The 21,813-nt window shown below is 40.3% G+C and overlaps 1 protein-coding gene across 1 annotated transcript; it reads right to left on the reverse strand.

Annotated features, from left to right (window-relative positions):
- Window positions 1-2,325: 2,325 nt before the first annotated feature.
- Window positions 2,326-10,928, reverse strand: ddx23 (DEAD (Asp-Glu-Ala-Asp) box polypeptide 23). The gene is made up of 17 exons (XM_083919979.1): window positions 10,856-10,928; window positions 9,410-9,561; window positions 9,155-9,274; window positions 8,342-8,432; window positions 8,193-8,258; window positions 7,960-8,098; window positions 7,729-7,862; window positions 7,311-7,423; window positions 7,085-7,228; window positions 6,713-6,938; window positions 6,324-6,469; window positions 6,051-6,228; window positions 4,694-4,936; window positions 4,457-4,608; window positions 4,251-4,359; window positions 3,621-3,795; window positions 2,326-3,265 (listed from the first exon to the last, which is right to left on the reverse strand). The coding sequence occupies exons 2-17, from the start codon at window positions 9,559-9,561 to the stop codon at window positions 3,042-3,044; spliced, it is 2,412 nt and encodes an 803-aa protein (XP_083776105.1). The 5' UTR covers window positions 10,856-10,928; the 3' UTR covers window positions 2,326-3,041.
- Between the last annotated feature and the right edge of the window lie 10,885 nt (window positions 10,929-21,813).

Here is a 21,813-nt window from a genome sequence, read left to right on the forward strand (position 1 = left end):
GGAACAAGGACCCCTCCCCCCGCCAGCCTCCAGATTAGCACTGAGATCACCCAGAGCCCTCCGACTGTCGTACGTTCCCAAACGATTTAGAGATGAAAACACCCCCAAACCAGCTCCAAATCAGAAACAGACGCCCAGTTTATTAGGTAGACATTCTAGTCTATTTTCTAAAAGTATTTACAGTCACTTTCTTCCAGACCACCAGTTTTAATTTCTCTATAGAGGATGCACTGACCTCTCCAGGGTCAAGTCATTCAGATTAAAGTCAACAGGGCTACTCACCTCTGCAATGGAAAGGTTTCAGGCTACCAGCTGTACGCAAACTCAAACTTTAGCTGCTTTGCCTAAGGTTTCTCTCTTGTAGGATGTCTCATATACTGGCCTTAAAATTCCTAAGACTTTTAACTATCTTTACTATTGCATGTATGAGTATAATTATTTTAAGACTATTTGCACATTAACGTCAGAACAGGAACTGAATGATCTTTTACGGATAAACTAATGTAGGAATGTCTACTGTTGAATCCATTTATGGGAAATAGTAATGCATTTGATTACAATGTATATACTAAATGGGCACCTGGTTTTGTTTCATTGCGACTATATTTGTTTGATTTATGGACTTGTTTGTTGTTTCGGAGAAATGTTGCCACCCTTGGGTTCAGTCATACGGTGAATGGAGACACATACACACACACACACACAGTTAATCAGACTGAGTCACTAAGTATGAAGCTGCAGTACAGCATCAGTGTCACCTACAGTACAGTGCGTTCTGGGCATCACTCGTCCTTGCTGTTGCACAATTTCTCTCTTTAACACCTCTAGAAAAAAAACCCAACTAAAACACGGGCACAGAGAATGTAAACACAACTAAGAAAAGGGAATGTTATCTTCTAAAGATAAGTGAATTATTTGCCAAACTTGCTTGTTTACATTGAATCATTCACACATTATCAAGCACACGCTGCACACGCTGCAGCTCCTCTTCACACCCTCAGAGAATGTAAGCTTGCATGCCTTTTTTGCACCTCCAGCACCGATCGGCGTCTCCAAACCCAACCGATCGCCCTGTAATTCGATTGTAGCACGTTATTGATTGTAGCATCCACAGTTTGTACACTTATCTCACTCACCCCCTTGTATGTCTTTGCCAAACATCGTTACTGTACGTACTGCAGTTTGATTAGGGTTTTATCAAAGCAGATCCTCAGGTGTAAGTCCTACACACTCATCGCGCTCAACTCTAACGAATGTGTCGTGCTCCTGAAGGACTCGTAGCACCCGTGACACGATGTCATTCTGTTCCTGCACCATTAGTAGTCCATGAGCCGATGAAGAGTTGGACGTGGCGCTGACGAGCAGCGACCGCGAACAGGGGTCGATGCTGTTAACAGCCGGCTTTAGGGAATTTACTGGTTTACTGCTTCCATGTCTCACAGGTATCTCTATCTAGTGTTCTGTATATTTTGAAGACAAAAAAAAAATCAGCATGATTGAAAAAAAAAAATCTATGCAAGTGTTGCATGAAATCTGATTGTTTCTTTTTACAGTTAAGTATTTCAGTAATGCATTGATTCTGATTCTCCTCGTTGTCTTGTAGTGATAGTCTTGTCTTTGGGGCTACTCACTCCTCACACCACTAACAACACTATTACTTAAAAAAAATAATCAGAATGCATCACTTTATTCATCCACAACAATAATATTGGGGACATTTTCTTTTCTCTCCACAATATTGGGTGGACACTGGTTGACGCACTTTTAAAAGTCACTCACTTAAAAATTGTCCCGGTCCCAGATCAGGCCTTTTTAATTTGTGATAAAAATGAATGAGTGAATTATTCAAAACCCCTGCACGTTTATTTCCATTATATTTTGGCAGAGTATGGTTTTCAAAGTGGACCAATTTAGCAGCTGATAAAACAGTTGAGGTTTTTCAATTTATCAAGCACAATTTTTACAAGGGTTATAATTTTCCTCTGTCTTATTCTGTATGCAATACTAAGCCTAACATTGAAAAACTTTAAACGCCTTAGACCATCTGGACTTCCTCTTGTGTGAGTAGATTAAAAAAAATTGCACTACTTTTTTTTGGGATGGTTGCTTTGTAATGCAATAACTGCACTAAATATAACCGTGTATCCACCAGACTACCACAGCGTGCTAGCGTGACCCATCACGCCTCTTCCCTCTATTTATCAAAAGAGACAGAAAATGTGTAAAAAAGTGAGACATTTCCCGCCTGATGCTGTATAGAATGCTTTCTATTTGAAAATAGATTTACAATGCTAAGTAAAATATGACTTAAAAACAAAATAAACATGACATTTTATGTACTTTTAATTGCTTGGGTCTTTTTTTGTGTTTTGTGTACAATAGCTGTAAATCTACTCTTTAGCAGGAGATCATCCCCACATTCTCGGGGCATCTCTTGATATAAACAAACACTCAAATTTGCTGTATTCACTTTATATAAATGTTTATATTTAAAAAGATGACCTGCAGGATGCATCTCAAGCAAAAGAAAATGCCCGTCACCTCTCACATTGGTCTCTTAAACGGTCAGGAAACTCAAATTGTGGTTAACAGAAAAAAAAAAATGCTCAGCTTAGCACTTACTAGTCATCTACACTCACATCCTGGCTGGTATTTATCACATTTGATAAGCGAAGAGTTTATACAGCGCAGATCAGTTACATCGTCACTTGTTGTTTACAGAAACAAAACATCTACCACTGAGTTTACATTTACACATCTTTGAAGGAGCAGAAATATTCAAATTCACACATATGATGACATACTGCCTCTGTTTTGAGCCTTAAAATCCGTTAACAACGACAGGCTGGATGAAAAGACAAAAACAGACTGAAAGAAAAGGAGAAAAAAGGGCAAAAGAACAAAAGAAATGGGTATAGATTTCCTGGAGACCAAATAAACCTGAATGTGAAACAGAAACTGCAGATAAAACAGTTTGAGACCCTGGTGTGCGTTTGTTCGGTCCAACAAGTCCAACGTGTTTCATACACTGCCGGGATAAATCAGGCAAAGATGGTCTCCTCGCGTCTCTTCTTGGTCAGGATGGTTCCAGGTTTGTGCTGAGCGTCGGGGTGGTTTGTCAGCTCCGGAGGGCAGGTAGAGACGGGGCTCTCGAGGATGGCCTGCTTCAGGTCGTAGAACACTGCAGAGTCCTCTTTGGTGAGGAACGTCATGGCCATACCGCTCTTACCGGCACGACCAGTACGACCAATACGATGGATGTAATCTGCAGGAGGGCACAAAAAGGTTTAGTGAATACTTTTCTATTTATTTATTTATGTACATGTTTTGTATGTTATAAGGTTGTCACGATACCAGAATTCCAAAGTTCAATACAATACTAGTATTGTAATACTAGTAAAGCTACTCGGTACGTATTTCGATACCATGGCAAAAAGAAAACATTTTTTATTCCAACAAATGTGGATATTGAAGTGTTTTGAAACATGTTGTTTAAAATGTTATGAATTCTTAACGACTACACTGTTTTCATCAAATAAATATAAAATTACGATGATGAAAGTAAAGAAAAAACAAAGAGATTAAAGAAAAGGACAAATAGTGAAAGTGAGGCTTCTTACCTTCGATGTTCTTAGCCATGTCGTAGTTAAGGACCATGGAGACGTCATGGATATCGATACCTCGACCAGCAACGTCTGTGGCCACCAGGATGTCTTTGGCTCCCGCTTTGAGGTTGGAGAGCGCAAACTCTCTCTGCTCCTGGCCTTTGCCACCGTGCAGCGTGCAAGCATTGTACTGCGTGAAGAAGACAACTGAGGTTACATATTTGTTTATATTTTCAGAAAATACAGTTCACTGACATCTAAGAGAGTGTTATTTACATTTTTTATCTACTTTCACCACATTAAAAAACAGGAATCTAACATTTACATGCTCACAATGCCAATGAATGTTAACATGATGTTGTTTAGCAGGTTTAGCAACATTTGCTAATTAGCAATAAAAACAATACACCTGAGTATGTCATTACACTTGGACGTATTTAGTTATAACTAAACTACTGAGAAAGTGTAAAATGAAAAAATGTGACCATGTTTGCACCAAATGTCAAAGCAAATGAAATAATAACCTAGAATGTTTTTCTCCAAACTTAAACTTTGATTGTTTCAACTTAACGTAACTTAACGTTTGACGCCAAGTTTTCCCACCAAGACGTTTAAGACCCACTGGTCTAGTCTACAGAGACTTACCCCCATCTTCTCCAGAGACTTCGCCAGCACGTCACAACCCTTCTTCTGGTTGACGAAGATGATGATGGGAGGCTCGAAGCCATGTGACAGCACCTCCAGCAGCTTCTTCCTGCACCACACACGGTCCAAAACCACTCAGTGAGACACTCTGACATGAATAAATGATACGTTTGATGTTCACGGTTAAACGTCTGTATGCGTCTCACCTCTTCTCTCCCTCGCCCATGAGCAACACCTTCTGTTCCACTCTCTCGTGAGGTTTGCCGGCAGACCCGATGTACACCACAGCGGGACGCCTCAGGTAGCTCCTGGCCAGTCTCTCCACAGCTGGAGGCATAGTGGCGGTGAACATGACCGTCTGAAAGGTGCAAAAGAACAAAGCGTGAAAACACAAATAAACAGTGAGAGAACCTGGAACCTAGTCTTATTGCAGATAAACTTACTTGTCTGTATTTATGTTTTCCAGATTCAAAGTTCATCATCATTTTCTCGGGGTCTTCTGCTTCGTCTGTGTCTGGTTTCTGATTGGTCACTGGGATGTACTCCAGGATCTTTTGGACGTCGGGCTCGAAGCCCATGTCAATCATACGATCGGCCTCATCCAGCACCACGTAGGTGCAGCGGCCCAGGACCAGGTACCGGTTCTCCAACACGTCGATCAGACGTCCAGGGGTGGCGATCACAATCTGATAGACGGGGAAAACACACAGATTGTGAACGTGCGTTTTGTGTAAAACGCTTTGCTACGTTACTACTTACTGCCAAGAGATACTGCATCAGAAAACACTCTGTGTGTATAAAGTGTCTGAGATTATGTTTTTGAAGAAAAGGCTGCTAAGAATCGCTTTTACCAACCAAAATCAGTTTTCACCACTATTTAATAATATGGACCGTGGGCCTTTTGTCCAGCTTTCACTCCCTTTATTTACATGCTTTCAGCAGAGTCACTTTGTGTTTTGGCTCAATTTACCAGAAGTGGGGGACTGGAGTATCAAATTTATGACTTGCTTGACTGAATATTTGTATCTTTCTAGGTGAGTAGTTACATTCTGTTTTTGACACATGATTGGGTGAGGTAAGGAAGCTCCAATGATTTCTGTTAAAGCCCCTGAACATCCACACAGGTGTTTTCAGATAACCTGATGGATTAGACCTCCTCTCAGGACTGTGTGGGTGTGTCTAGTGTGATTGATTGACATCTTTCAGAGTCTCCTGTTCGCTTTGTTTCACCTGTTACAAAATACACCTTTATCATTCGTAGTGGTAGACGGACATTTATGACCTCAACCCAAGCAGAGGTCTAATCAGCCAGGATAACTGAAAACTCCTGTGTGTGTGTTCAGGGGCTTTAATGTTGAAAATAAAACTTGGGATGTGAGCAGGTGGCACATCGTTGCCATGGAGTCAGTAAGTAGCTGTGACCTTCACCCTAAGCTCTGTTTTTAAGCCTTTATTCATTTTAAATTTTGTCACATTTATACCATTTAAAGTATGTTTAATTAACTGTTTCCGTAAACATCACTGAACAGACAGAAGTATCACTGGATTACTTTGATACTAAAGAAAACTTAAAAACATGTTGATTATCGGGCAAGATCTGAAGTTATGAGGAGCATCTTTTTTTCTATTAGATATTTAGATCCTCAAAGAGTGTACGTTGCTGGAACTGTGTATTGATATTTAGTGGATATAATGAAGAATTACCTACTCAACATTTTGTTCCAAACAAAATGGATCAAGGCTGTTATTCACAGAGAGTAACAGAAGAGGGTTAATTAGTTACAAGTGTAAATGTTTCACCTCGCAGCCCATCCTGAGACGGAAACCCTGGTCCTCTCGAGAGATTCCTCCAATCACAGCCACTGTGCGGATGCCCAGCGGTTTACCAAACTTTATTGTCTCCTCTTCAATCTGCTGCGCCAACTCACGAGTCGGGGCCAGGATGACGGCATAAGGACCCTGGTCTGAGTCTTCGATCCTGCGTGAACGTGTAACAAACGGTTATGAGAGTTTTTAAAAAAATAAAAAAAAGTTTGGGTTTACTTGAGATTCTTCGAGCCTGTGCGGTGTTACCTGTCAATCTTTGGCAGGGTGGTGATCCAGACAAGCAGTGGAATGAGGAAAGCAGCCGTTTTACCGCTCCCTGTCTCGGCCACACCAATGATGTCACGGTTCTGTAGACCAATAGGAATGGCCTGCCTCTGAATAGGTGTCGGATCCTTGATTTTAAGAGAGAAAAGACAGTGATTTAGTGATTAAATTAGCTTGAATCAGTGAGGATATAACATATTCATATATAGATGTAGGTCAACTAGATTAAATGCAAACGATTACAAGCATGAGCATTTTACTTTACTCTGTCCACGACTGAAACTAAAGTAACAGCTTTATTTGCTTGTCAACATTAGAAAAACTCATATTCCTCTCATGAGAACTACAGCATGAAGTGTCTGCATGCTGACCTTGTAGCCACACTTTTCGATGACCTCCAGGATGTGGTCGGGCAGCGAATACTCCTTCCAGTTCCTGATGGGGTTCGGGATCTTCCCTCCCTTGGTGGTGATGCTGTAGTCCTCTCTGAAGATTCGCCAGTCTCTGTCTGTCATCTCGTCCAGCTTTTTCTGAGACCAATGTCTGTCGTCCCAGCGCTGCTTCGCTTCCTTTTTACGCATTTTCTTCAGCCTTGTCCTGAGGGAAGAAAGTAAAGATACTGTCAGTACAAATTGTGTCTTCTTACGTGTCTGACAAACATTTTTAGACTGATTTTCTGACATCTTTTGAAAACCATGAGTATCCTCTTTAAAGCCACAAACAGAGCGGATCATCTCACTCACTCTTCCTGCTCTTTCTCTTCCAGCGTGCGCCTCTTCTCCATCAGGTCACCGTAGAAACGTGACTGCTCTCTTTTCTGCTGCTTCAAGTCGATGCCGGCGATGAAGCCTCGTCCATAAAGCTGCACGTGGTGCTTTTCTTTGTAACTGGAAGACAGAGCGGGAAAATCATGTTGTTGAAAGGCAGAGAGACATGTTCCAGTGATGCAACGCGTTAATGTTTACTCACATCGGGTTGTAGTCGACTGAGGTGTCTTCAGAAGCGTCCCACTCGAACACAAACTTCCTGTCGTTCAGGTGGCGAGTTCTCCGGCGTTTCTTTAGCCCGCCAAGGTAACGCTCCTGTAAAGTTCCGATGTTTAATTTAGTATATTACAAATGGTCAAAGCCAAATTTGGTGCAAAGCTAATAAAAAAAAATAAAAAAAAGAAGTAGTAGCTTCTCTTCCCAGGGGAAAAAACACAGAGACGTCACTCGGGACAGTATTTGTACCAGAGAGTTTTTGCGAAAAATGCAGCTGTAAATATTATTATTATTATTATTATTATTATTATTATTATTATTACTGCTGGGATGCAGGGGTTCAGACACAGGCTAATACAAAGACGACATTTCATCTGCTCTACGCAATCTCTCCATAGACTAACCTTGATGGCGTGGAGTTCTTTGCTTTTATCTTTCTCCTCTCTGAGCTTTTGTCGTCCGTCATCGTCTTCATTGCCGTTGTTCTCTCGCTCCATTCGTTCTCTTCGCTCTCGTCTCTCCCTCTCCTGGGGGTCCTCTGTAAACGCACATTGTCAGTTACGCTAGCACGTTATCACTATGCTTCAAGAACAGCATGCAGAACTGAATGAACCAGAATGAGGCTGATAGCACACCCATCATTTTTCTCCCCATGTCCTGGAACATCCTTCTCTTCTTCCTCTCATCTTCCAACAACCTCCTCCTTTCCTCCGTCTGTTGCTCCCTCCGTTTCAGAGCCTCAGCTTCTCGCTCGGCCTTAGAGAGGAACTTGGGCTGAAAAGGAAAAAAAAAATAAAGTGAGGAAAAAAATTATCTTGGATTTTAAAAAGGGGGATAAGACAAATTTTGAACCTCAGAAACTTCTGACCTTTGCCTCTGCTTCCTCTTCTGCCTTCTTCTTGGCGAGAAGCTCTTCCAAAGATAAAGGTTGGGCCTGAACAGAAGCAACACGGGTCAAACACTCAAAATAACGACCTAAGAAACGATGCAGCGCTATGAAAGATTGAGGTTTTTTACCTTCTCCTTCTTTTTTTCATCTTCCTCCTCCTCGGTTTTTATATCCCTCTCTCTCTTTAATTTGGATTCCTTCGACTTGGGTGAGAGACTTCTACAAAGAAAAGTGAATTCAAACAGATTTAATCAACCTCTTTTAAAATAACGCTCTTTATACTGTTTACTTTACTCATTCCAATGTATAATTCCAACCTCCAATGTAACCTAAACTATTCATATACATCCAATGACCCAAAATTAGATGGAAAAAGAAACATCTTATATGAACGGACACTTTAGTAAATACAGATAAATAACATAGACACAGATAGTTTCCATGTTTGTTTGGACGATGGCATGAATCAAGGTTCCTACACCTTTTCAAATTCAAGCATTTCAAGGGTTTTCATGCTTTTCCAGCACCTTACAGCTGCGGTAAACTACATATTTGTATACAGTACAATACTTAGTATTTAGTACACTTATTATTGAATTTGTTCATCACATTAAATTAGATTTTATTGCCCTATAAATTTAAAAAACAACATGATGTTTTGAGACGGCTTTCTACAGAAGGGTGACAAATTAAAGGGAAACTAACTCGACAGAATTGTAATCGCCAACTAATTTAATTATCTGTTAGTGAGCAAAAGTCCTTTTTCATGCAAAATGTCAGAAAATGTTGTTTAATCTCAGTATGACAGGAACGCAGCAGACGTAAAGATTCTAAAGTTGTTTGATAAGTTGTGGACAAAACCTTTTTTTGTTCTGCCCAGAGAAAGTGAATTTTACACGTGATCCTTCTCTCTCAAATTGTGGATTTCAGCGCTCACATACCTGGACCTCTTGCTGCGATCTTTATCGCGGCGATGGCTGTCTCTGTCCTTACGACCCCTCTCTCTGTCCTTGTCTCTGTCACGCTCCTTGTCTCTGTCCTTGTCTTTCATGCGTCGGTCTCTGTCATCACAATACAAATCAGATTTTATTTCAACATTAGACAAACTGAACCTTTGTTATGCAAAAAAAGACAAATATAAATGTACGGATAAAATAATGAATGGCGGGTCTGTGCACTCCGTGTATTTAAATTACCTTTCTGCAGATTTAGAGCGATTCCGTTCACGAGAGCGGTTGCGTGTGCGTGAGGGCGAGACCTTCCGTTCTCGTGAACGACTGCGTTTCCTCTCTCGGCCTTTGCTCCCTGAGGATTCAGCATCCTTCTTGTCTGTGGTGTCGGCTGCCATCTGCACACACAAAGGGCATGTTGTTACATTTGTGAGAACATAAATGAATGACCAGCTTCCAGTTATACTGTTATGGCACTATAAAGTGGACATTACGTTGAAAATGGCTTTAAGAGTTATTCATCACAATGTAAACTTTGAGAAATCCTTTTACAGGAAGTATGAAGTAACCATGTGGAAAAATCAGCCAATCGAAAAAAAGTATGCTGCAACACAAAAAGCATGAAAAGCCTCGGCCACTAACCATGAATGAATGAATGCTTTATTTCCGAACATGTAAATACAATTAAAAACAATAACACAATAAAAGCTCAATAAACAAAACACAGTATTGACTTAACATGTCCCAAAATTAAAAGGAAAACGCAAAAGCATATTTAATCCTACCCCTTGTTTTTAACTAAGACAACACACTATCGTCTTATAAATCAAAAAAACAATAAAATACATTTTTAAAAATATAATAAATGGATGACAAAGGAAGCTGTTAACTAAGATATTATCGAGAAGGGGTGGGATTTAATAAGTGTATACTTCTTCCCACTCCTTTCAGACATGTTGAAAAAAAAAAAAAAAAGTTTGTCATGTTTGATATAAAATTTAAATTAAAAACATAAAATAAAGTATTTGTTATACATGCATCTCTATGCTTTTAAGTTGTGTGATATTATTTTCCGTATGACTTTGTATGTTTTCATATTTAATTGGCAAATAAAATGTAAAGAAAAAAATATATTTTATATAGAAAAACAGTATTTGTTAGTCATGAGTCTCTGTGCTTTTTAGTTGTGTAATATTTTCTGTATAACCTTTTATTTTATTTTTACATGTATGAAATTAAATATTAAATAAAAAAAATAAAGTATTTGTTATTCGTGTATATCTGTGCTTTTTAGTAAAAACACAAATAGTGCATGCCTCCACAGTTTTAGGACACATGCATGACAGCTCTTATGAATAAGGTCCTTAAGACTTAGGCGCCTTTAACATCAGTTTCGGATGCGAGCATCTGAAGGTAACGAGCTTTATTTTATCTTTAAACATTTTTGTTCTCATAACAAACTTCACCCCCGATGAAAAGGAAACTTAAGGTTTCATAAACAAAGAGGCGAAATGAAGTAACTGCAGAGAAGTGTGAACGGGCTACTCACGTTAGCTAACAACTTAGCAAGAAGGCTAATTATCTTCAATAAACGGCCCAACCACGCGCCACTGAAACCTCGCCCCAGTTAAACGCTTACACTTCATAAAACACACGAGGGGAAATGTGTGGTCCACAACATTTGGAGCTTACCTTAATCACTTGTCAACAAAAACACTTGCGTTTCACGGACGCTTCACCAAGACGCCATATCGCTCCACACGAGCGATCGAGCAGCAAGGGTTTCTGGGAGTCGTAGTCCCGAGCGTACCAAACAGAGCGAAGACAGCGGCTGTTTAAACTACATTTCCCAGCAAAGTGGCCGTTTTACCCAGGACCCCGGTTGTTTGGCACATGAACACCTAAAGTGCCTGAGCTAAATTCACTTTAGGCCGTATGCCTTTTTAAGCACAAGGTGGCAATATTGTCACAGGTTAGTACAATACTGATGTTTGTATTATAATACAGGTGAATTTGATATTACTGTACATGATAGGTCTGTTATATTTGACCAATATATAAAAGAGGAAACTTGAATATATGAAAATATACATGCATTTTAGTCAGTTTGTTACTGTACAGTATGATGTTCCATATTTGTATGTTGTTGCAGTACTGCAGTATCGTATGCACTACATGAGACAATGTTGTACTACATATGTAATTATCTTATTATATGATAATGTAAGTCGGGCAGGACTATATAAGCACTAAGCATCTTCACTATGCTTGTTTGACGCAATCAATTTTTATCAGATTTTCTTTCAGTCACATGTTGAGTGTTTGTGATAAATTAAAAAAAATCAAATCAAACCATTAATTTACACTTAAGTATGGAGAAAGTTTTTTCTTTTACTTTGAACTGTGTCTTCAGTCTAAAATGGCTGCATTACTCGAGCTGAGTAAATCAAAACCAGTTCTTCCTGTAAAAGTAAACAGCCTGTTATTGAAGCTCTATCTGCCTATGTCTGTCTGTCTGCAACTATAATGAGAAGAGAATAACTAATTGCGAATATCTGGAAGCTTTAGAGCAAGATTAAAACTTTAAGTAAATGCAAATTGTGAAATGCAATCATAAGAAAAAGATTAAAAGGGCTACTAGTCCATTGTTGACCATAAACTACAGTGCAGCCATGATGGAATAGGTCCGCCTCCTCATATCACTTAAAATCACTATCGTGTGGAGCGGATTAACATTCGAGAAGTACAAGTGAAGAGACTAGACTGTTTTTCCTGTAATCTAAACCATCCTCTGGTGTGTGTGTGTGTGTGTGTGTGTGTGTGTGTGTGTGTGTGTGTGTGTGTGTGTGTGTGTGTGTGTGTGTGTGTGTGTGTGTGTGTGTGTGTGTGTCTGTGTCTGTGTCTGTGTGTGTGTGTGTGTGTGTGTGTGTGTGTGTGTGTGTGTGTGTGTGTGTGTGTGTGTGTGTCTGTGTGTGTGTGTGTGTGTGTGTGTGTGTGTGTGTGTGTGTGTGTACATGTTCCTGCAGACAGATAAAAGACATTTTAGATTCTACTATGCCTTTCTATAGTCCGTATTGGCCCGATGCTGATTCATATTCTGGACTTGCCCTTTCATCCACGAGGAGATCAAGAGAGATTTATGGAGCCCTTCTGAAGGTGAAACAGTTTCAGTAGAAGCAGATCAAAGTTGATGGTATAAAAAAATAATTAAAGAAACACAAAGGGGAAAGATACAGGGGAAGAAAAACATACACTGGTTAGACTGTAAAAGTCCGATGTGTCATCAGCATTTATTTGTTTTCTCTGATTAACAAGTTTGGAAAACAGTATAAGGATGAAAGCTGCACGTGTGATAAATAATGGATTCCCTCTGCCTCACACAGTAACGTCTGATGTGCAAAGGGCTATTATATTTTTTAATGGAGGGAATCTGTTTCAAGGCTTCTCTCAGCGCAGGAGTAAATAATAGGCTAACATTAACGATGGCTCTGTTCCAGTAAGACATGTCAGTGAACCAGCATGGCCCTGGAACCTGAACACCTAAATGTCATGCAGCCATGATGAATGTTATTCATTACACCTGTGCCATGAGAGGGGTTTGTGCTGTGAATGCTTTGGGACCAGCCACAATAGGGATGCTGATCTGATGGTTTTCACCGTGTGTGTGTGTGTGTGTGTGTGTGTGTGTGTGTGTGTGTGTGTGTGTGTGTGTGTGTGTGTGTGTGTGTGTGTGTGTGTGTGTGTGTGTGTGTGTGTCTCATAATGGCAAAATGTGCTCCTGGATACACCTTCTGTAGCAGGAACTACCACAGTGGCAGTTTTGAGTATTCTGTAGATAACTTTGTGGTTTATTTTATTCAGAACTGCACGGGCTGCAATGAGTAGGGTCTCATACACTCGCACTAACAAGGAGCAGGTGTGCAGGCAGGTCATTAGTCAGTTTATGAATAGAAGGGAGAACCTCGTGCAGAAAACTGCTGGGCAGGTGCAGAATGGCAGGCGACAACTGGAAAGGTTGCTAAACATTGTTATTGGAAGCAGAATCAGATGTAGATGAGAGGATGAAGCCAACCATTGCTGACTTATCAAGTTTAGGTTTAGTTTTTTTACCATATTAGACCTATACTCAAGACTGCGCCTGTGGAAAGAGAGCGCTTGATTGATCCTTCACTGTCAAACCTGTTAGGGACAGGGCCTTTAAGGTGCTAGATACCATGTTGTTGTCTTAAATATTAATGTTCACTTTGAACAATAACATGGACAAAATATCATTGTTTTTAGATCAAATAATGTAAATAATTATTATTTCTGTTCAGTGCCTGTTATATTTGTGCCTCTGCCAAGTGCTGACATAACTCACTGACACACAAACATGCTGTTTTGATACTTTTGGGTTTCACCTTTGCCGTTTTCTTGCTTTGCCACACCCCACTGCAGTGCTAGCGTTGCCCGGACATGTTTGTCAACAGGAGCTTATCTTAAACAATATGTTTACATTTGCCCCAGGCTAGTAAAGTGAAGATTTAGTACACCAGTTGAAAAACAGGTTTTTAGCATAACTTGCTTATTTTTAGTGTTGTTGGAGACACATGATAGGAGATAAACAAAAGCAGGCACAATTAAATGAAGATTTTACAGGACAAAAGTCCATCCAGCTGCTACTACTACTTATTATTATTATTAATATTCAAAATAATTTGATTTGTTTCATGTGCTTGTTGTGGAGAAGTCTTAAAAGCTGATGAAATTGTCTCATAAAAGAAGAAATAACATTATTTCTGTGAACAGGCAAAAATTGAATAAATCAAATGATACCCTTACGTAATCTTTTAATGCATTTTCGCCATCGAAATGTCTGTGGCTCTAAATGTTTTTGTTTGTGTCATGGCCAGTTAATGATTCTTCAGGTCAGGGAGCTGAACTGCGTTGTGAAATGATGACGATTACCTAATTCTGATCACTAACAGCAGTTAAAGTAAGGCTATATGTGCAAGCAAAGACATCAATACTAGAGGACCGACCAGTTGCGTTTTTTTGTGTCAAAACTTGCACCCAAAACACTATGGATTTAAAGATATGGTGTGGAAATGCACGGATAAGCAAATATTTACCATTTTAAGCCCTAAACAGAGTTGGGGTCTCATGATTGGATGACACAGACAGGGGCGTCAAACTGGGAGGAAAAAGATACTGAGTATCATGTGAGGAGGGCCCACAAATACACTAGAATGAATAGTCGCGTATGTGGGGAGGCGCCCATAGAGAATGTGCACGGTCCAAGATGTTTTGCTACGCCCCTGGGCACAGATATATCTGTGTTTAGCTGTTATCCAGATGTGCACATCACATCTCCAGCTGTAACTCTCTCCCTGCAAACTCCTAACTATAGTCAACCCCCATCCCGAGCACCCCATGTGCCCCAGCCTTTGCTCCCTTCCCCCCATGTTCCCCGATGCCAGGCGTGGTTGTCTAATTAAACCTCTAGAAGAGCACTGACTCTTGACATGCCCTCAGGGTGTGCCACACGGGGCACGTGGGCATGAAGAGGGGGGGTAGATCTGGTGAAGGTGAGCAGTGTAGGGTTTCTGGGGGTGTCACAATATGGCAGATGAGGGGAGGGATAGCTGTACCAGGGGGAGTCTATTTACTTCTAGCAGGGGGCACAAGGTGTCTTATCATTCCAGCAGAGCTGAGTGCCGTTGTGCGTGTTGAACCTAGCTCACCTCGCTGCACTTGGGGAGGGGGACGAGAAAAACATGCAGGGCAGACGAGATAAACTGCTTAGTATACACAGCACACACTGACACACATTCATACACCAATTCACATGTACATCGTCACGCATGGATGCCCTTAGCTGCAAATACAGTGCTCACAGACACACGCACATGAACAGATAAATGGGACTGCAGAGGCATGATTGACAGAGGGACACACAGATGAGACAAAGAAACATGGTTGAATGTATTTACAGCAGGTAGCTTTAATAACATTAAAAAAAAAAACACACACAGGAAGCCTTACATTAATTAATGTATATTTATTTAATATTTGATTAGCTTTTCAGAACATTATACACTGTATGCAAATTTTAATACAGCCTAACATAGTTAATATTAATGTGAGTCCGTCCTCAGGGCTCAGGGCTGTAGAAAGGCTGCGTTGTCTGCTGTCTGGTGATGTGTGTGTGCCTCACTGAGTCCCCCAAAGCACACAGACACACACAGGCTGAGAGCTGCTCTGCTGCCTGAACCTGTCACATCACAACAGCTTTGGAGGGACGGATTGATCGAAATAAACTTGAGAGAAACTCAGCTTTGATTTTGCTATTATTATTATTTTGCTGGCTGCTATTGTCTGGTCTTTTGTATTGAAGAGAGATGACAGGGAATTCAAACACATGCAAAACTTGTTCAGAGAAACAAACACAATTGAAATATTCATATACAATAGCAGCTTTTATTTGAAAAGCGAACTGGGGCATTTAAAGGAATGGTTTGACATTTTGGGAAATATGCTTATTTGTTTTCATACCTAGAGTTAGAGAGCACTCACACTTGATCAGTTGATCCATGCCGGGCTTTAGCGCGATTGCCCCCCCTCCCTCGTTCCCCGCTGGCCAGGCCCGGCCTGCACTCACACTCCTTCAAATGATCCGGGCCACGGCCCGATTGCCTCTTGCTGATACGTCATCACCTTGTTATATGACACCAGATTGATTGACGTCATCGCAACGCTTCGCTTTGTCTGTGAAAATGGGTTCCGTAGACCTTCCATAGAGTTTCTGTGCGTTTGGTCCAACTGCTTTTGAATATTTTAATCTGACTAAATCTGCAGTAAACTTTTCGTCTTCTGCATCAGACAACCACAAACCCTTCGCCGGCATTTTTGAAAATGGGGAACAATTGCATGTATATTGACTTCAGGACCGCCTTCAGTGCTCATGCTCGTGCTCCTACATGTGCAATTGTGCACTCACACTGATCAGATGAAGTAGATTTTAGCCATGAATCTTACTTGGGCATGGTAGGAATGCCAAGTGTGAGCGCGCCCTTAGACAAGCAGCTCATTACCACTCTTTTATCTGTTCAGCAGCTGGTTAACCAAGCTAACAATAAAGACTGGAGACAGGATCGGTAAAAAATCCCCAAAAAGCTCACTTACTGTATCAACATGTTATATTCACAGCTAAGAAATACACACATGACAAAATTTTATAACATTTTTATACGTGATTTTTTTGGGGGGGATTAAAAAACAACATTTTGAAGGATGCAAAAAAACGCAGTAAGTCAAACCTGTTTCAAAAACTTAAATGACACCGTCGGTGTGTGAACATGATTGACACAAGGCGGGGTTGTATTTATTTTTAAGCATGCAACAAATGAAATAAAAAATACAGACTTGGTGTGCAAAGGTCTTAAATCTCTGCAAGGAAGTAAATACACATTTCCAAAAATGTCCAACCATTGCTTTAAAGTATATGGATGATGCAGACATACGGTCTTATAGATAAAATAAAATAATACAAAAACAATATGTGGGATGACTTCATAGTGGCCATGTCTGCCGGACTGAACCACAGAGGCGAATGCCCATATGGGACACTGGAGAATGTCACTCCTCCTCCTCCAGCTGAGCCTTTGACATACAACCCAATTTTCTATCCAGAGACAGGAGTTATGACACTGTCACAGCAGCTGTGGCAAAGCTCACTGTGTGTGTGTGTGTGTGTGTGTGTGTGTGTGTGTGTGTGTGTGTGTGTGTGTGTGTGTGTGTGTGTGTGTGTGTGTGTGTGTGTGTGTGTGTGTGTGTGTGTGTGTGTGTCTTCGGTCTGCTCAGGCAATATAAGGGAATGTAACCTATATGTCAGTCTGCAGATAGCTCATCAGTAATCAGGCAGCATAGCTTTGCAAACCCCCCATCCTCTCACCAGCCCTCTGCTTCCTTCTCTCCCGCTTCGGTGCTGGGGATGTCTGATAGGTTGATTGTGCGAATGTGTGCGAGCTTGCATCATGTGCGTGTCTGCGCTGCCATGTCTGATAGATGATGTGCTTATGTGTTAATGAGCCACGCTGCACTGCAACCATTTTCTCTGACTCTCCCCGAGAGGGTTTCGGATGGCAGCACTCTTCCCCAAATCATCTTCCCTCTGGTTCCTGATCCTGATCCTCAACGGTATAACCGTCTCGGCTGCAGGCATCTGTCAAGGGAGTAAGGGACGAATGTCAAGACTGCACAGATCACTTTCTGCTGACCTGTTCATTAGTTTACATCAAATATGTCAGTGCGGTACATGTGTCTTTGTTGGCCTGTTCAAATCTATTTCCAAGCATGGACTGATTTTCAGAAATTTTCCTTGGCATGGAGGTCATTTTATCAATAAATCACCATTTTTTGGATTCAAGTTTTTTTCTTTACTCAAAATGAATGAAAAGAAATAATACAATATATGCAAACAATGGCACAATCGAACAAAACTCTCCCTCTCTTTCTCTCTCTAGGCCTATTTGAATGGCCAAGAATTAGAATTAACACCCTCCTCAACCCTCCGAAAAACCAGAACCACAATTGTTTTTACACCTTGGTTTTTGTATGTATTAAATAAACAATACATAGCGTGTTTCCAGTCTTTATGCAAAGCTAAACAGCTGCTGGGTGTAACCTCATATTTACCATACAGACATGAGAGTGGTATCATTTTTCTTAACTCACTCGACAAGAAAGCAAATAAGTGTATTTCACAAATTGTTGAACTATTTCTGTGTGGGTTTTATGCCAAAGGGCAACTTTAAGGGAATAATTTGATAATTTTCATCTATTGGTTTTCTCGCCAAGAGTTAACAAGACAACTCAATATGTTAATATACAGCTGAAGCCAAAAGCTGTTTAGCCTAGTCAGACGGCGGCTGACAGCTCTGTATTAATCACAGAAATGGGAATTGTGTATTTTGAAATGTTGAACCATCCCTTTTAACATAGTCTGTTGCAAAACCAGCACAAAACCTAAATCGGTTAATCCGAAAAGGTGCAGCCTTTGTCAAAGGACCATGGCAGTACATGAGTATAATCAGGCCTTGGAGCAACCCGCCATGGATGACAGGCGCAATATGCCTTTGTCAGAGATTAATCTGATTTACAGAGACGTGCGATGTACATGGGCGAATTTTTTTGATAAATGTGCGTATGTATGCATTTATCTATGTGAGAGTGATGAGGAGAAACTGTAGAAAAAGATAAGAGAGGAGCGTTGTAGACAGCCAGGCCGGCAGCCTTGTTTATCCAAAAGACGATCAAACCACTAGTCCGTTTCCAGCTGCAGAAAATCAATGTTGGAGCAGACAAGAGATGAAATTTATCTGAGACTGGTGATGCAAACTATATTCTCACAATTTCCTCATCGCCGTAGAAAGGTAACGGATAAGGTCATGAGTCACTGCTGTATCCTGTGTGATAGTTCAGGAATGGCAAACATTCAGCTACTTCATCTGCGTCGTATCATCAGTGGGCAGGACGCAGCCACGGAGATCCTGATAAAAGCCAATATCAGTCGAGGGAAAGACTAAGCAAACACAGTAACGGAGGTCAGGGAGGATGGCTGCTTACATAAGAAAAATCAAGAGAAAGGGAAATGGCAAAAACAGCAGTAGCTGTGGAGAGAAAAGTAGCATTAATACTCTAGTTTGAAATATCCTTAGTCAGTAGTGTAGTATAGTATACAATGTTTAAATTACACAAATGTTTTATACGTGTTATTTAATTATGGTTTGCACCACACATACTAGTTAGACCTACCAAGTAGAGATTAGTTGTTTCTTAATATTTACACTCACTAACTGACTCCCAGGTGTAACGTATAGCAAACTGGGGAGCGTACCTATGTTCCCCGCTTTGTATGAGACGGGGGAACATCGGACCCTTTTCCCCGGTCTGCTATTTTTTCGACAATCAGTGCCAAATTCCACGGCAAATAGTCCACGTAGACCCTAACACTACCCCCTAACCCTGACCCTAACCCGTAACCCTTACAAAATTCTGAATTAAATCAGCAAAGGCAGAGGCTTACGAGACCATACGGAAAGGCCCTGCGAGCTGTTAGCTTGCTAGGCTAACGTTACTTGGCTCTTGTGCACTAACAAATGTTAATATACTGTAGTTTTTTACATTGCCCTCCCAAAAAGATATTTTTTTAAGGTTATAGCACGTGTGTGCTACACATTAAATCTAAAATTGTGACATTTTTAAGTTCTAAAGGTGCCACACTTATCAAAATGTTTTTGACGGTTAGCTCACTGAACTGGCTAATTTACAGAACTCGCTTTAGCTTGCTGCTAGGCTAACGTTATGACCCATTAAGATTGACGAATGTAATAAGCACAACATGGTCAACACTCTCCTGACACTTAATCAAAATGCTGTTTAATAATGATGTAAACTAGGAAGACATTCAATTACATTTCACAGAAAACACAATAGTTTAAAGCCTGAAATGAATAAATGTTATGTGCCCAAATAATGTTAGCTTAATTAGATTTCCCTCTCACTTTATACTGAAGAATCTTTGTCTCCATGTATTTATAATAATGGGAATAAAGATTGTCAGTTAAGTTTATTTAATATAGTTAATATAGTTTTACATATACTTTATATATATATGTGTGTGTTGTTTTGGGAGGGTATAGTTTGTTATGCTAGTTATGCATTACTTAAGTCTTTAACCATGTTATTACTTTAAGCCTTAAGACATTTCCTAATTTCAAAACATAGTTTACTAAATCACTAGCTAATAAGACCTTAGGAAGGACTTTACACTTTGTGAAGGATTTATAAATAGCTGGTGCAAGCCAATCCTGGGCTGCTCAAGTAGGATAGCATGGTAATCCAACGACAGATCCAAACAAAACAAGTGGCAAGTTTTCAAAACTAATAATGTATGTAACATGATGTATCCATGTGGCATTGGGTGTGTGTGTGTGTGTGTGTGTGTGTGTGTGTGTGTGTGTGTGTGTGTGTGTGTGTGTGTGTGTGTGTATGTGTGTGTGTGTGTGTGTGTGTCTGTGTGTTTGTGTGTGTGTAGGGGGAGGGTTGATCCCTTAAGGCAGTGTTCATGCTTCAGTGGTACAGCATAACATCCATAGGCTTGTTTTGACACCATACTGTGTAGCTGCCGTCATCATCTAATAGCACACAGTCCTTAGAAACTGAAAAAATGTTCTGTTTGATGTCCAGAAATCTATATGAATACAAACCTGACTGCAAACCTGAGCTTAAAGTGGTGGCATTTGTACTATTCTGTAGAGCTATAGTTAAACACCGGGAACTGTAGTCAGAATTAGATGGCCTCTTCATTGAGACATAAAATATAACATTATGTTTTCTCTGTATCATGGACTCAATAGTGTGACGTGAACTGTGTTCTTGACCTGACAAATGAGTATGTTATCATTCTTTCTTAAGACAAGATAGACGAGCTATCAGTCCTTCTCTTTCTCGCGGAGCCTTGAATTTGATTAAATTACCCAAGGATAATCTCTTGTTCTTTGATTTGATACGGCTCTTAAACTCATGTGCAAGTGCTGTTTCTGTTTCTTAAAGGTGTTCGTTCTACTTGAAATACTGAAAAAGTGGACTAGGATTGCTTCCACACAGCTCTCACCCCACTATGTGAAATAACACGTTTTACATGTTTGCTGCGATATTAATGCTCTGAATATCAAGTACAGTGCTTTGAAGTTCTAAAGGTGCAACACAACATGTGTATTTCTCCATAAACAGTGATGAGTACATCCATCAAAGCTCTATTTATAATGGGATTAATGCAGGTAAATAAACACTGACTTGTAAATGAAGTTCAGACATATTTATTTAAATAAAGATTTAAAGAAAGTAGCGTATGACAATAAGAAATACAGAATTCAGTCCATAATTTAAAGCCATAATAGGCAACTTGAAACAAACATTTTTTTTTGTTTTGTTTCAGTAACATTCTTTTAAGGGATTTGTAATAAACACTTTTATTAGGAAGAATATGTACAACAAAGCAAGTCTGTCAAAAAAAAAACAGCAAAGAGAGAAAAAGTGAAATGACGGCTGTATATTGAACCAAATGGAGCTTGTTTGAACTCTAACAGCTGAAGCAGCGCTACAGAGAGATGCTTTAGATGTCATGGAGTTTCCAACAACCCACTTGTAGCGGTTGCCAGCGTGGGGTCTTTAAAACCATGTGGAGATCATGAGCAGTCCGCCGCTCCCTGAAATGTCCAGCCGTCACCTTCGCAGTGGCTTCTGTCTAATGCTACAAATAAAAGGTGAGGCGCCCTCTCGGAGAGCCATCCCTCCCTCTCTCCCTGCTCAGGCCTGCCCCTGCTCACACTGTTGCCAGGCAACACGTAAAATCCCAGTGTTCTGTACATCCAGAGAACTCCGAGCTTCTCTGTGCAGACCTACAAATCATCAGGTCCTCCATTAGCTGAGCTGTCAACAGCCGCTAATGCCAGAAGACTCGAGTGAATACAAGAACAACAAGAATCAACAGCTACGAAAAGACACAAGAACGTAGAAACATTCAGGGGGAAAAAAGCTATTTAACAAACGGTAAAATGCCAAGAATACTTTTCCAGGGAAGTTGAAAAATAAAATGAAAATATTTT

The sequence above is a fragment of the Echiichthys vipera genome (genome assembly GCF_963691815.1).
Source record: "Echiichthys vipera genome assembly, chromosome: 9".
Lineage (NCBI taxonomy): Eukaryota > Metazoa > Chordata > Actinopteri > Perciformes > Trachinidae > Echiichthys > Echiichthys vipera.